Source organism: Rhinatrema bivittatum, chromosome 3 (assembly GCF_901001135.1).
Source record: "Rhinatrema bivittatum chromosome 3, aRhiBiv1.1, whole genome shotgun sequence".
Lineage (NCBI taxonomy): Eukaryota > Metazoa > Chordata > Amphibia > Gymnophiona > Rhinatrematidae > Rhinatrema > Rhinatrema bivittatum.
Genome location: NC_042617.1, coordinates 217,428,498 through 217,444,546, shown reverse-complemented (window position 1 = coordinate 217,444,546; position 16,049 = coordinate 217,428,498). Strand labels below are relative to the sequence as shown.

Here is a 16,049-nt window from a genome sequence, read left to right as displayed (position 1 = left end):
TGATGACTTCGCTCCCTCAACGGTCAGAGTCTTGCGATGTCGATGAAGATGCCTCTCCCTGCGATCCCCTCGATCCTGAGGGGGAGTAGCGGGTGTCGATGGCCATGAAAACGTCGATGGTGGTTGGTCACCAGTCGGTGGTCGATGCTGGCGTGAAGTCGACGGTGCTGACGATGACGTCAATGCAATGGACGGAGTTGGGGTCTGAGCATGGAAGAGGAGTTCCATCTTCTTCTCCACTCTGGCTTTGCGACCTTTTGGTGTCATGAGGGCACATTTGGTGCAAGTCAGGACATCATGCTCACGGCCTAAACACATTACACAGACTCCATGGGGGTCTGTTATAGACATGGTGTGAGTACAGTCCGGGCACCGACGGAACCCTGACGCCATGGCCATTGAAAAAAATTGAGCCGCGGTACAGTTGACGGCCAGTAGGCTGCAAGGGCCCAACTCAACGGTAATCAACGGAAAAACGGAGAAGAACTTACGGGAGTACCGCGGTCGAAGAAAAGTTAGAGGAGGGACCCCTGTGGGGCAATTTGACTTTAAATAATTCCGTGAGGAAAATTCATGTCAGGAATTACTTCAGAGCTCCTAAACTGCGAGGCTACTGCTGCGCGGAAAAAATAAGACTGAAGGGGGACCCCTGCTGGCTGCAGGGTTAGTGCCATGCTGGGCATGCCCAGTAGGGGCCAGTCAAAGTTCTGGAAACTTTGACAGAAGTTTTCCGTGATTGGGCTCCATCCTGATGATGTCATCCCATATGTGAGGACTACCATCCTGCTTGTCCTGTGCGAACATTTAAAACTATTAGGAGTAACTTTCCCAACAAAGGTAGGGGGAAGGTTTAGATAGGGCCGGGGGGGGGGGGGGGGGGGTGTTAGGTAGGGGAAGGGAGGGAAAGGTGCGAGGGGGTGGAAGGAAAGTTTTCGGAGCGGCCTCGGAGGGAACAGGCAGCGTGCGCAAGGCTCGGCGCGCGCAAGTTGCACAAATGTGCACCCCCTTACGCGCGCTGACCCCGGATTTTATAAGATATGCGCGGCTACGCATGTATCTTATAAAATCCGGCGTACTTTTGTTCGCGCCTGGTGTGCGAACAAAAGTACACGCGCCCGTAGATTTATAAAATCTACCCCTATTAGTATAGCTGTGCTTAAAAAAAGGTTCAGACAAGTTCCTGGAGGAAAGGTCCATTAATAATTAAGGTAGAGTTGCAGAAATCAACTGTTTATTCTTGGGATAAGCAGCTTGAGATCTATTTACCCCTTGGGATCCTGCCAGGTACGTGTGACCTGGCTTTGCCACTGTTGGAAACAGGATACTGAGCTTGATGGTCTGACCCAGTTTGGCAAGCCTTATGTTCTTATAAATTTGAAATGATGACTGGAAGGGGGATGATATGTAAATCTACAGATCTAACACTACATTTTCAAAAGGAAACTTTGATAAAATGAGGAAAATAGTTAGGAAAAAACTGAAAGATGCAGCTGCAAATGTTAAAAGTGTACAACAGGCGTGGACATGGTTTAAAAATACCATTTTAGAAGCATAGTCCTGAAGTATTCCACGCATTAAGAAAGGTGAAAGGAAGGCAAAACGATTACCGGCATGGTTAAAAGGTGAGGTGAAAGAGGCTATTTTAGCCAAAAAATATCCTTCAAAAATTGGAAGAAGGATCCATCTGAAGAAAATAGGAAAAAGCATAAACATTGTCCGTTAAATGTAAAACATTGATAAGACAGACAGAATTTGAAATGAAGTTGGCCGTAGAGTTAATAAAACTTTTTTGTTTTAAATATCGGAAGCAGGAAAGCTGCGAGGGAGTTGGTTGGACCGTTAAGATGACAGAGGGGTTTAAAGGAGCACTTAGGGAAGATAAGGCCATCGCGGAAAGACTAAATGAATTCTTTGCTTCTGTGTTTACTTATGAGGATTTGGGGAGATACTGGTTCCAGAGATGGTTTTCAAGGGTGATGAGTCATATAAAATGAACAAATCATGGTGAACCAGGAAGATGTAGTAGGCCAGATTTGCTACTCTTTAGTTTGTCAATCAGCTGGACCAGATGGTATGCACCCCAGGGTTCTGAAGAAACCCAAAAATGAAATTTCAGATTTATTAGTAAAAATTTGCAACCTATCATTAAAATCATCCATTCTTTCTGATGACTTGAGAGTAGCCAATGTAACGCCAATATTTAAAAAGGGCTCCAGAGGTAACCTGGGAAACTATAGACCGGTGAGCCTGACTTCAGTGCCAGGAAAAATAGTGGAAACTATTCTAAAGATCAAAATCATGGATATATAGAAAGATATGGTTAAATAGAACACAGTCAGAATGGATTTACCCAAGAGATGTCATGCCTCACAAACCTGCTTCCTTTTTTTCAAGGCATTAATAAACATGTGGATAAAGATGAACGGTAGATGTAGTGTATTTGGATTTTCAGAAGGCGTCTAACAAAATACCTAATGAAAGGCTTCTAAGGAAACTAAAAAGTCATGGGATAGGAGGCTTTGTCCTTTCGTGGATTACAAACTGGTTAAAAAACAGCTGAGCCTGACTTCAGTGCCGGGAAAAATTGTGGAAACTGTTAAAGAATAACATCACAAAATATTTAGATAAACATAGTTTAATGGGATGCAGTCAGCATGGATTTATCCAAGAGAAGTCTTGCCTCACAAATCGCCTACATTTTTTTTGAAGGAGTGAATAAACATGTCGACAAAGATGAACCGGTAACTGTGGTATATTAGGATTTTCAGAAAGTGTTTGACAAAGTCCCTCACAAGAGGCTTCTAAGAAAACTAAAAAATCATGGGATAGGAGGCTATGTCTTTTTGTGGCTTGCAAGTTGGTTAAAAGAAAAGAAACAGAGTAGGATTAAAGGGTCTGTTTTTACAGTGGAAAAAGGTAAAAAGTGGAGTGCCTCAGGTATCAGTACTTGGACCAGTGATTTTTTATACATTTATAAATGATTTGGAAAGGGGTATGATGACTGAAGGTTACAAATTTGCAGATAATGCAAAATAATTCAGAGTAGTTGAATCTCAAGCGGATTGTAAAATTGCAGGATGACCTTGTGAGACTGGAAGATTGGGCATCCAAATTGCAGATGAAATTTAATGTGGACATGTGCAAGGTGATGCACATAGGGAAAAATAACCCATGCTGTAGGTTCCATATTAGGAGCTACCACACAGGAAAAAGATCTAGGCATCATAATGGATAATACATAGAAATTGTCGGCTCAGTGCGCTGTGGCAATCAAAAAAACAAACATAATGTTAGGAATTATTAGGAAGGGAATGGTTAATAAAATGGAAACTCAAAGAAGATCACGTGACCCAGCGGGGAAGGCGGATGTGGAACCTTTAGCTCCGAGTCCCGTCTCCCGATCCGAGCCCATCCCCAGCCTCACAATTGTCGGCGTTCTCTAAAATTACTCACTGCTCTCATACCTTATTGTCGGAGTCTTTTGGGCGGTAATTCATGGCGACTCGAACGATCCGAAAGGATAAAGAACGCGAGAGGCCTAAAGGGCCGGACCCGCCATCTTCGCCGGATCGCACGCCGCAAGGCCAGCCGATGCCAGGTATCGACTTAGAACATATAAAGACGGCGATGACGGCCGCGATTGGCCCCGAACTCAAGGCGATAGCCGAGCAAATTGCTGATCTTAAGCAATCTCTGCAGGGCTTCGAACCTCGTATGGTCGAACTAGAATCGCGGGTGTCGGAGACGCATGATGACCTGGTAACCGCACGCAACGATATCGCCGCTCTTAAGACTTCTCTCTCGCAGCAGGCCCAAAAACTTGAGGACCTTGAAAATAGGTCGCGCCGCTCGAATCTCCGGCTGATCGGGTTGCCGGAGTCGATCACTGATTTCGACTTACCCTCATACGTAGAAAAATGGTTAACGGAACAGCTGTCTCTTCCCCCGAAGAATGGACCGCTGCGTGTGGAGCGCGCACATCGCTTAGGCCAACGACAGCGGGAGGCCACGCGGCCGCGGCCTGTAATCATTAAACTTTTGAATTACGCCCACAAAATTGACATTCTGCGTGCGATCCGAGGAGGCCGTAGCCTTCAGCTGGAGGGCCAGAAAATCTTATTATTCCAGGACTTTTCGGCTGGGGTTTCCCTACAACGACGAGCTATGGCCCCCCACTGCTCCAACCTGATCAATATGGGCCTCCGGGCGACTATCATCTACCCTGCCCGATTGCGCGTGACCACAGCGGATGGGCCCCGGTGGTTTGAGACGCCTGCACAGGCACAGGCCTTCGTGGACGAGCGCAGGGAGAGCAACGTTGTGCCTTCGTAAATCCGTGAGGTGGAGCCGAATAATGGAGAGACGGCGAGCCATGCTTTGCAGTAGGCCACAACGCATTACGTCGCATTTCAGTATTTTTCTTTATTTTTTTCTTCGTTTTTTCTTTTTTTCTTTTTCCTCTTTTTTTCTCCTTTTTTTTAATTTTTTACAGCCCCGAGCCAGCATCTTTCTTCTTTTTTATCATGCGGACTTTGTATTGACCACGGCTGGATGGGCGCTTCATGTTTTTTTTTTTTTTTTTTTTGTCTTTCTTTTTTTTAACCAACGATATGGACTACAGCCCCCTGACTGCTGCGCATCTGTCTGTCCGGTGTTTGGCCTACACTGGATGTCGGACAGTCGGGCAAATATTCTGTCAAGAATGGCAGCTATCCCTTGATTTTGATGGGGTTTTTTTGTTTGTTGAATGGACTCTTGGTTGTTATTTTGTTTTCTTCCGCTTTCTACCTCTTTTTTATGTTCTTCCCTTTTTCTTCGTCCTATCTCTCTGTCCTCTATGCGGGCTGTTGGAGCTGGGATGCTTATATGCCGATTGTTTGAGGGCATCATTGTCTTATAGGAGTTGGACTTGTTATGTCCGGGTTTAATAGAACGCCATTAACTCGCTTTGTGGAATTATTGGCTGGGGGGGGTGAGGGAGGAGGGGGGAGGAGGGGTGCGAGGTATCTACACGCCGGTGAAAGGGGGGGGCTACGTGATCTCTAAACACAACACCCTGTGGGATTTCCGCTATGGTTGTTGTGTTCTCATTTGGGACGGGTTGGGATAGGGGACGGGGTGGGGGGGATAGGGTGGGGATGGGGTTGATAGGGAGGGAGGGAGGGAGGGGACACTCCTCTGTTAGGACCCCTCATTGGTCCAGGGTAGGCCAAAGGTCAGGTTTTTTTGATGCTTTGTCCCGTGGCCACGTGCTACATGTCTGGACTCCAGCTGGGGGAGTTCGGATATGTTCAACGGTATTACATCTGCATTATATGCTTTATTTCTACATGTATCTCTAGTAATCATACCCGAGTAATCTCCTGGAATGTCGGGGGGATACATTCCCCCATTAAACGCACCAAGATCTTGACACATTTGAAGAGGAAGGAGGCGATGGTTGGCTTTCTTCAAGAAACCCACCTTAATGATGCGGAACACCTTAAACTACGTCGCTGCTGGGTGGGACAGGTGGCCTATGCATCGGCGACCTCCAGATCAGCTGGGGTGGCGATTTTGTTTCATAAAAGTCTGCCGATCACCATCCACAAGGAAATTAAAGACTCAGAGGGCCGATATCTTATAGTAGTGGCTGAACTTTTTCACCGACAGATTGTATTTTGTAATCTCTATGCCCCTAATACGTACAACGCCCAATTCTTCCAGAAGCTCTATGAGTGTCTGTTGCCATATTTGGCAGACACTCTCATTGTTGGGGGTGATTTCAATACAATTAGAGACCCCAAGGTAGATACCTCCCAAACGGGACGTCGTGAGTATGGTATGGGGAAAGGCCCTGGACTGCTAGAAACTACCCTCCACTTGGTAGATGCCTGGAGGCAATTGAATCCCGAGGTCAAAGAATTTACACACTTATCTAGGGCTCATGCCACTTATGCCCGTATTGATTATCTTATGATCAGTGGTCATGCCTTCCCTCTAGTGGCTGAGGCGGGAATAGAAACTATCCTCATTTCAGATCACGCTCCAGTCTGGGTAGATCTGCAGCTTGCGCCCTCTGGTACTAGCACTAGGACATGGCGCTATCCGTACTACCTGGCCGACGATCCAGCTTTCCAGAAATACTTGCTGGAACGATGGTTGGACTATGCTACCCTGAATAAGGCACATATAGATAACCCATCTTTGTTTTGGTACACGGCAAAGGCGGTGATACGGGGAGACATCATTTCCTACGTGGCCCATCGTAAGAAGTCGATCAATGCTCAAATTATACAACTTAACAACCAACTACGGAGGGTGAAACGTCAGCTTCTACGTAGTAACATGGCTCCCCTCCGGGATCAGTATCATTCTATACAATGCACTTTGAATACAGTCCTGCACTCCCGTGCAAAAAAAAGTGTCCTATATCATCAATATCAGTTATATCGACATGGCAATAAAGCTGGGAAAATGATGTCTCACCTGATCCGCTCTGCCAGGGGTACCCGACATGTGGCGGGCCTAAAAAATGAATCTGGCCGGATTGAAACCAGTAATCAGACCATATTGCATCTCTTTGGGCGGTATTTTGGGGAATTGTACAGTGCGGGTGAATGGTCGGCGGAGAACTGTAGTCAATTCTGTGACTCACTGCCCATACCTGCGCTAACTCCCGCGCAGCAATGCCTGCTTAATGCTCCGATCACCGAGCTAGAAATTAAAGGGGTAATTCTTCATTCTAAACGGTTGAAGGCGCCTGGCCCGGATGGGTACACGGCTGAGTTCTATAGATGTCTGATTGATCAGATCAGTGTCCCGCTAGGGGCCCTTTTTTCCGATTTAATTGACAAAGGGAGATACCCGCCTCAGATGAATAATGCGCATATTACCCTAATCGCTAAGCCGGGAAAGGATCCACAGAGGGTGGAATCGTATCGCCCTATTTCTTTGATAAACTATGATCAGAAGCTCTTGGCGAAAATACTAGCAGATCGGTTGGCGTGTGTGCTCCCCACTTTGGTGGGACCCCATCAGGTTGGTTTTGTGCGGCGAAGATATGGGTTAACGAATGTACGAAAAATTCTTACTGCTTTAGACATTTGCCATTCGACCAATACTCCATCTCTTACGATTAGCTTTGACGCGGAAAAAGCGTTCGATCGAGTGGAGTGGTCTTACCTTTTTTATATATTACAGAAAATGGGGATCGACGGCTCTTTCTTACAGGCAATACGGCTTCTTTATACAGATCCTCAGGCGTCGATTGTGGTTAATGGGGAGTACTCCGTCCCGTTCGAAATTACCCGGGGTACCCGTCAGGGTTGTCCTCTTTCTCCCTTGCTCTTTGTGTTACAGCTGGAACCTCTCCTTTTGTCTATACAACACACGCCTGGTATCCGCGGGATTCGTTTCCATGATACAATCTTTAGAAGCGTGGCCTTCGCAGACGATCTCCTGGTGTTTTTAACAAGTCCACAGACATCTTTACCGATTTTGTTGGACAGGATGGGAGCTTTCGGGGGCTTCTCGGGGTTCCGCTTGAACAGGGAGAAGTCTATGGCGCTGGCATTCCCTGATGCGTTGCGAGGGACATGGTCGGGTGACTTTCCATTGCATTGGGCTCCACATGGTATCCGTTATTTGGGACTCAATATCATGGTACCTCCAGATCAGGTGTACGCAGCAAATATCCCCGCGCTCCTCCAATACACACAGGAGTTGTTACATCGTTGGGGCCCTCTACCTCTTTCTCTTAGTGGCCGAGTGCACCTCTATAAAATGGTGGTGCTCCCGAAGTGGCTTTATATTCTGCAGACTCTACCCCTTCAACTTAAGCGTTCGGATAGGATCTCCCTGGACCGTGCCCTTCGGAACTTTCTTTGGAGGGGGCGGAGGGCTCGTTTACCATTAGTATGGCTGCAACGGCCATGGGGCGGGGGCGGCTTGGGCGTACCAAATCTATCTCTCTATAACCTAGCTTGTAATATGCGCATTATTCGAGACTGGATTCTAGAAGAGACCTCCTTCACCGCCCTGGAGGCGGATAGGGAGCTGACAGCCCCGGTAGCTCTCACTTATGCCATGCAGGCGGAACCTACTCAATTGTCCTCAACCCTCGCGAACTCAGTAAATTTGAGTCCGATTAGGGGTGCGTGGGTGGCACTCACTAAGTGGTTGCATTTGCCGCGTATTTGCGCGTATCTCTTGCCAGTGGGGGGGAATCCTGATTTTACTCCTGGAACACAGTCCAGGGTCTTTCAAAAGTGGCAAGCCAAAGGTCTCACATACTTGGGTCATTTTTATCATATGGAGGGGCGACAATTTACTTGGCCTGAGCTCAGGGACCGATATGGTGTAGACAGGAAAGATATATTCTCGTACTTGCAAATTGCTCATTATCTGAAATCGCTGGCTCCGGCCTTCCTGAGGCTTGGTGTGTTCCTGACACTCGAGGAGTTGTTGCAATTATCCAATGTTCGGGCACCCTCTATATCTTACTATTATAAACAGTTAAATAAGATTAATAATAGGGAGGTTTTTGTTCTTCTGGCGGCTCGCTGGAATAACGATGGGGAGTTTCGCGTGACTGATCTTATGTTGAGTGTCTGCTTCAGGGGAGTGTCCAAGGTCTCGGGCAACAGCGCTTATAGAGAGATCCAGTATAAGTTCCTGAGTAGGGCTTATGTTTCCCCTCAGCGGGCATTTCAGCAAAGAATTGCCAGGACAGCCTGTTGTCCTCGCTGTCCGGGATGTGTTGGCACCTTGACCCACACCTTTTGGTCCTGCCCGGGGGTTTTGGACTTTTATTGCCAAGTTCTTAGCGGAGCTTTTGGGGGTTTCCATTCCCATTGCCCCTACTTGGCTGCTTTTTGGGTATTTCCCGGCGCTGCGGATTCGAGACCAGGGCACTCGCCTCTTCATTCAAAAGGCCGGGGTGGTGGGGAAGAGGGTTATCTTATTGCAATGGCGGGAGGTGGATCCACCCTCCTTTTGGGTATGGAGAAATCTCCTCTATACTATGATGCATATGGAATCTTTTTCTTCCCATGGATCACCTCGGGAGCGGGCCCGGTTTCTGGAGGTTTGGGAACCTTACCTACACACTCTTCCTCATCGCGCTAGAAGCAGAATCCTCACTGCATGAAGAGGGGACGTCCTCCTGGCTGGACCTTCAAAGTCTTTGCTTATCGTAGCCATTGTGACAGAATTGGGTTTATAGACTACTTGGACTTTTTCTTGCAAGATTTCTTCGGGGCCGAACAGAGGAACTTGGGGGGGGTGGGGGGAGCCTTGGGGGAGGTGGGGGGGAGGGTGTACTGTTTACTCTATTATTGCATATGTTGTTTTCAGTGATGCTGGGAGCGGACGCAGAGCCCACCCGCACCCAGACGGTTATCTAAGTGTATTCTGTGAAAAGTTAATAAAAATTGATTCAACATAAAATGGAAACTGTAATAATGCCTCTGAATCGCTCCATGGTGAGACCGCACCTTGAGACCTCGCTGTAATCCGTGGTTTCTGCCTATAATGTTCCTTCTCTCTAGATCTCACAAGGAAAATAACTAATGTGATCTTTTGTTAGCAACATATGTCAGTTACAGTAAACTGTAATACAAAAGTTAAGACTGAAAAAGCAGAAGGAGTTATCTTTTTTTTTTTTTTTTTAATGTAAAGTTTTATTGACCAAAATAACAAAACAGTGCTATACAACGAAACATTGAGGTCAATACAGTTGTCATAGAAAAAAAACCCTTGTAATTCCTCCTCCCATCTTTTCTCTGAACAATTACAACATGAAATATATAAAGAATAAGGACCACTAGGTTGAAAGTAGGCAAATTGTTCAGTTCAGCATGACAGTAAGACAGAACCAGGTGACAATCATGAAGTAGCAGATTTGGCTCTTGGTGTTTATTGCTCCATGTCAATGTCTATGCAAATATGAAAAGATCAATAAGATATGTATAAGATTAGTGATAGAGAATGACAGGCATCCTATTTGCTCCCAGTCGTAGATAGAGCGGTAAGCCACTTAATAAAGGGTTCCCAGGAACGGCGGAAAGCAGGCATCTGATCCTGTCGAACAGCAGTGAAGTGGGCCATTCGATAGCACGAATGAAGTCTATGGATCACAGCAGGTAGAGATGGTATGTTAGCGAATTTGCAGACTCTAGCCAGTTCACAGCGAGCCGCAATATATACTTGGGATATGAAGGATTGCATTGGTTTAGCCAAGTCCTCGCTGGGAAGAAGGAGCAGCACCTGAGTAGGGTGCAGATGAATATCCATATCAGCGCCCAAAACTGGAAATCCCGGTTGAGGATGTGGAAGCAAAGATACTTCTAGTAATCGCGGTGAATCAGAATATGGAAGTACGCCTCTGTCAAGTCGAGCGAGGCAAGGAACTCTCTGGGGCGAACCGCCGTGATGATCGCTCGCAAGGTTTCCATGCGAAAATGTGGGATCTTGAGGGCCCGTTTGACCCTCTTGAGGACTAAAATCGTCCGAAAAGCCCAGTCCTTCTTGGGAACCACAAAGTAAATAGGATACTGGCCTGCGCCGAGCTCCACTTTCGGGACCGGGACAACTGCGCACAGACTCAATAGTCTGATGAGGGTTTGCTTTACCGCTTCCGTCGACCGCAGGGGGAGAATACAAAGAGATCCGGTAGGTCGCGAACAAGCTTGAAGGCGTAACCGTCTCGGACAATGTCGAGGACCCACTGGTCCGACGTGATTTTGACCCATTCCTCGAAGAACAGTGAGAGGCGACCGCCCAGAAAAGGGACAGAGGAATGGGTCGACCGAACTTCACTGAGTGGCAGGCTTCGGGGTGGGGCGCTGGGACTGGACCTCACGAAAGGAGCGACGCCCACGAAAGGGCTGCGACCAAGATTGAGACCGAGAAGAATAGCCCCTGGAGGAGCCACCTCGTCCGCGGGGCGTATACCTCCTCTGTCCCCGGAAACGAGGGCGGGAGGGTGTAAAGGAGCGTGATTGTTTCGGACGGTCCTCCGGAAGCTTATGAACCTTATTTTCCCCCAAGGAATCAATAAGCTTCTCAAGGTCCTCTCCAAAGAGCAACTTACCTTTGAAGGTTAACGTGCCCAGCCATGGCTTGGAGGACGGGTCAGCCGACCAATTTCACAGCCAGAGGAGTCGTCTAGCGGAAATCGCTGAGGCCATCGCCTTCGCCTGGACGTGGAGGAGGTTGTAGAGCGCATCAGCCCCATATGCGATGACGGCTTCCAGACATTCAGCCTGCTCCGCCTCTGCAGACGGGAGGTCCTGGGTGCCGAGTAATTGTTGAACCCATCTGAGACCTGCCCGCTGCATGAGACTGCTTCAGATAGTTGCTTGGACCCCCAGAGCCAGGACTTCAAAAATACGTTTCATATGGGCCTCGAGCTTGCGGTCCTGTCCGTCCTTCAGAGCTGTCGATCCCATCACAGGGATAGTGGTGTGCTTGGTGACCGAGGAGTCCACGGTGGGGATCTTCAACATATCTAAACATTCCTCCGGGAGGGGGTAGAGCTTACCAGGAGTCCCGCTTCGGGAGCCTCCCATTCACGCAAGAGCAACTTGTGCATAGGATGAAAAGGAAAAGCACTTGCCGGAGCGCTGAGTCCCGCCAGGACTGGGTCCATATTTTTGGGCAAGGAGGCCATAAGGGTATCCGCAGGGGGCCCATCCAGCCCCTGGAGGACAAAAGGGATGAGGGGCTCCAAATCCTCACGCTTAAACATGTGGAGAACTCTAGGATCGTCCCCCTCCAGGGATGGGAGTGCGCTTGCTAAATCTGAAGTGGGATCGGGATCCGGAATAACTGGGGCCACCGGGGTCAGGGATGGGGGCCACCCCCAGGACCACCCGTACCCGAACGGACCCCTGAGGTTCCACGGCAGGACAAAGAGGTAGCGGCACGGGGCGTGGAATTTTCGCCGGGGGGGGGGGGGGGGGGCAGGGGGGGAGCCCTCCTCCTCCTCCTACAAGCTAGCTAAATAAGATGTATGCATGAGGAGGACAAATTCTGATGAAAAACGAGGTTTAGATTTCCGGGGGGGGGCATGAGTGGGGGGTCAGGGACCACATCCTGGGGGGCCTCGGGACTCAAATCGGGGGGGAAAAAAATCACAAAAAACTGGCTCCCCAGCCAGCTCCGAATCGGGAGCTGTAGAAAAAGCCAAGATGACTGCCATTCCCGGGCTTTGCCGACCCGGGAACGGCCTTGGCCATGCACTGGGTAATCCGACCCCGGGCTGGATTTGCCTGCCCTGCTGAGGAGGGGCCTTCCTCACCAGGCAGGCAGGCTGAACAAAGCCCCTCGCACGACGAGGGCTGCCCACAGACAAGGCAGGCTGCTGGCTGCTGCCATCCTCAGTGGAGTCGTGTGCTGAAGAAAAAAAGCTAAAAATAGCTTTGATTGGCAGCCCGCCGGCAGGAGCGGAGGCAGGGGAGTGAAGCCTGCTCGCTCCTGCCTGTCTGGCTGCCGGTTCAAGACCCCAGTAAGGACAAAAATAAATTTAGTATTACTTTTTTTTTTTCCAACTCAGACTGAGCACAAAAATGGAGCACTATGCTCCCTGGGCAGCCAGAGGAGGGGAGACGAAAGACTGGACCACCAGCCTTGGTCCCCACACCTGGAAGCAATTACGGACTCAGGCTATGCTCCGCACAAGGGGCGAAGCCCCCCTGAGTCCGGCAAGAGCCAGGAGACGGGACCATCTCCTGCAAGCCTAAAAATTAAACTCCCTTTTTTTTTTTTTTTTTTTTTTAAGAAAGAAATCCAATCAAGATTCCTATGAAAGAAATACTTGCTTGATCCACGAAGAAAGGAAGAAAAAGAAGGCTGACTAGCCTAATCAGGAGACCGAAGGGTGAGCTGATCCACCAGCTGGAGACAGACAAATACTGAAGGGCTGCAGGGTAGGCTCTGTCCTCATATAGGATACCCTTTCAGTTTTGGTCTGTCTCCACCTGCTGGAAAGGAGGCTCAACCCACGGTCTGGACTGATCTGGGTACGTACAGGGAACTCTCCTCTCTCCCACCTTCCATGCTCTATCCTCTCCACCACTCCTTTACTACCATACAAAGACAGACAAACTTGACAAACACAAAAACTTCAACACATACAGAAAGAAAAGAGACAAAGGATAAAAGTAAACAGACGAGAACACAAAACAGGGCAACTCACTCACAAAATCTCTATGAACCCCAACCACCAAACTCCAAGAACTCACCTCCTCTCCTCTCTCTCCCATTCCTGACACACCCTTAAGAGGCAGCTGCAGGAAGCCAGTATATATAAACAAAGAAAATAACACGCCAGACATAAAATGATGTGCAACATGCTAATGTGTCTTTACAACGCAACACTGTGTCGCGTGACGCGATAAATTATTGCAAGTTGTGCAACTTACCTAAGCGATGCGATATATCAGAAAGTTTCCTATCCACAGCCTTTTTTTTTTTTTTTATTGTGGACACTAACATATTTCCACTTTATTTATAACATTTTGACAATTCTAGGCCTAAGTTTTACCTGAGGCAAAGGAGGGTAAAGTGACTTGCCCAAGGTCACAAGGAGTGGCAGTGGAATTTGAACCCTGGTTTTCCTGGTTCGTAGTCCACTGCTCTAACCACTAGTCTACTCCAGTATTTAAAAAGACTTACCTGATACAAGAAGCTGGGAAACAAAATTTTGGACTCCAGATAAGAACTGTTTCTCTGTAAAGGACTGGCTTGTGTCATTTGAGAGGTAATTGCAGATTATCTATAAATCAAAAGAAACAAAAAAGTTTATACTCCCCTCTTTGCCCTGGCGATAACCAAGAGTTATAATTTGCAGAAAATCTGGGCACTGTTCTGTTCTCTGTTTTACTGTAACCTAAAATATAGAGCAACATAAAAATATAGAAATTGACAGCAGAAATAAAATAAAGACTGCCATTTAGTCTGTTCATTTCCCTCATGTATTACAATATCTCATATCCTATTTAATTTCTGACTTGACCCTTGAAGACCCATGGCTAAAGCTCCTTGCTGCTTTGTATCCTGTAAGCTAGATTACTGAAGAATACTGTACCTTGACTTTCTTAGATGACACTGCAAAAAGAACAGCAGTAATTAGTCATATCTGCTTTCAAAAAAGCATCGTGCTGCTGTATCCTCTGATTTGCAGGCATGCTGCAATTTTCATCTATTGACTTATGCATCACAGAAAAAGCCTTATATTATAATAATGCAGCAAGATTTAAGGGACTTCATAACACCCAAGCTCCCACCACGACTCTTAAGGAGATTGAGAAGACTGCATACAGTGCATGCATCAGTTATGTTTGCTGTGGGCAGACTGCAGATCTTTCACTGCAGAGGTCCCTTTACTCTGGAAGTCTCTCTTTTGGCAGAGCATAAACAGATATTTTCTTACCATAACCCTGGATTCTCTGAAAGTTGAGAACATTTGTATTGGTCCAAAACAGCAATTATGCAAATATACTGTACAGGTTTCCCTTTTCCCCTTCTGATTATCTTTCAATAATTTAATTGGATTCATTTTTTAAAAAGGGTATTATAAACTGCTAAGAATCCAGAACTGTTGTAATTTTATACTGCAATAAGATTACACTTCATTACAGATGATAGAAAATGACTTATTAGACTCATTTAAATAGTATTATGCACGTTTTGAATAATTCTGTCTTCTTTACATGCTAAGATTCCTTCAAGTAAAATTAATTAATACTCCATTTACACATAATTTTGTTTTATATTTATCCATCAATCTGATGGCGGTTCACGTTTTTCTGCTGAATATAATTATTTCAATGAAAAAGAATCCGTAATAATCAGGATAATGTTGAACATACACAATATATAAATCCTGAATGTGTATATAGTGGGTAAAAAAATCTATGATGTTTCTCTATGTTACCTCATATGCCATGCCTTAGGGGAAACAGGCTACGGGGGCTACAGGCTCAATGAAGAGCTTTCAGCAGCAGGGATCTTTTCTAATCATTGGTCACATTAGAGATAATTTATGAGATGCCCCTTATATAGAAATAGGAAACAAACACCAAATTTAATATGTATATTGGAGCATTCGGACCTCACGTATTTCATTAAACAATCCATTCGTCGGAATTGGCATGTCTTAAGTCCGCACTCTATCTTTCACACACTGCCCATGTTTGTTTACAGCCGAGGCATGAATATCAAGCAACATGTGGTACGAGCTGCACAACCTGTCATCCCCCCTCCGGACCTTTTGGGACAAACCACATGTGGTAGTTGCAGTTTTTGTGCTCAAACCATCATTGGGACAGAATGGCACGAGCCTAACAATCGAGTCAAAATCATCCACAAACATGCTGTAAACTGTAATTCGGAGTTTGTAGTATATGCTCTCATATGCCCATGCCCCAAAGTATATGTTGGCCGCACTAACGTAAAATCCGCACCCGTCTCGTTGAACATAGAAGTAGGGTTAAAAATTTGGATCTAAAAGCCCCTATTGTTCAACATTGTGTCACCCATCAGCACACATTCGAACAATTCAAATGGGTTATTGTGGAACAAGTGATCCCATCTTGGAGGGGCGAGATAGAATAACCACACTGAACTACAAAGAAAATCAATGGATTCATCGCCTTCAATCTGTAGAACCAAAAGGCTTAAATGAGAAAGTAGAGTGGTTTTCCTTAATTTAATTCATTTGCACAATGTTTTATCTCTTTCTCCAAGCATGTGATGCCCCTTGTAACACATGATTTGGGGCCAGCATCAATTTCACTATCAAAGCGCTTTAATAAAAATGGCACCTGAGCCGTGAATGCCGGTGTTTTAACCATTCAGAAATGTCAAAAGTAGTGCCTCAATAAAACAAGATGGCATCTGATGACACATGTACCCATATTTGGACTTCTCCCAGCCCATTAAAATGGTGTCTTGATGACGTAGATAACCTGATATGGACTTGTCTCATTAAGATGGCGTCTTGATGACGCAGATAACCATACATGGACTTGCCCCATCAATTAACACAAGCTTTTGGTGGGCGA

The 16,049-nt window shown here is 46.6% G+C and overlaps 1 protein-coding gene across 2 annotated transcripts in view; it reads right to left on the bottom strand.

Annotated features, from left to right (window-relative positions):
• GNPAT (glyceronephosphate O-acyltransferase) overlaps positions 1-16,049 on the bottom strand; it is a 269,454-nt gene that overhangs the window by 58,429 nt on the left and 194,976 nt on the right. For both annotated transcript variants that reach the window (XM_029594197.1, XM_029594198.1), the window contains exon 13: positions 13,660-13,759. In XM_029594197.1, the coding sequence (XP_029450057.1) occupies positions 13,660-13,759 (100 nt within the window). The remainder of the gene's footprint in view (positions 1-13,659; positions 13,760-16,049) is intronic.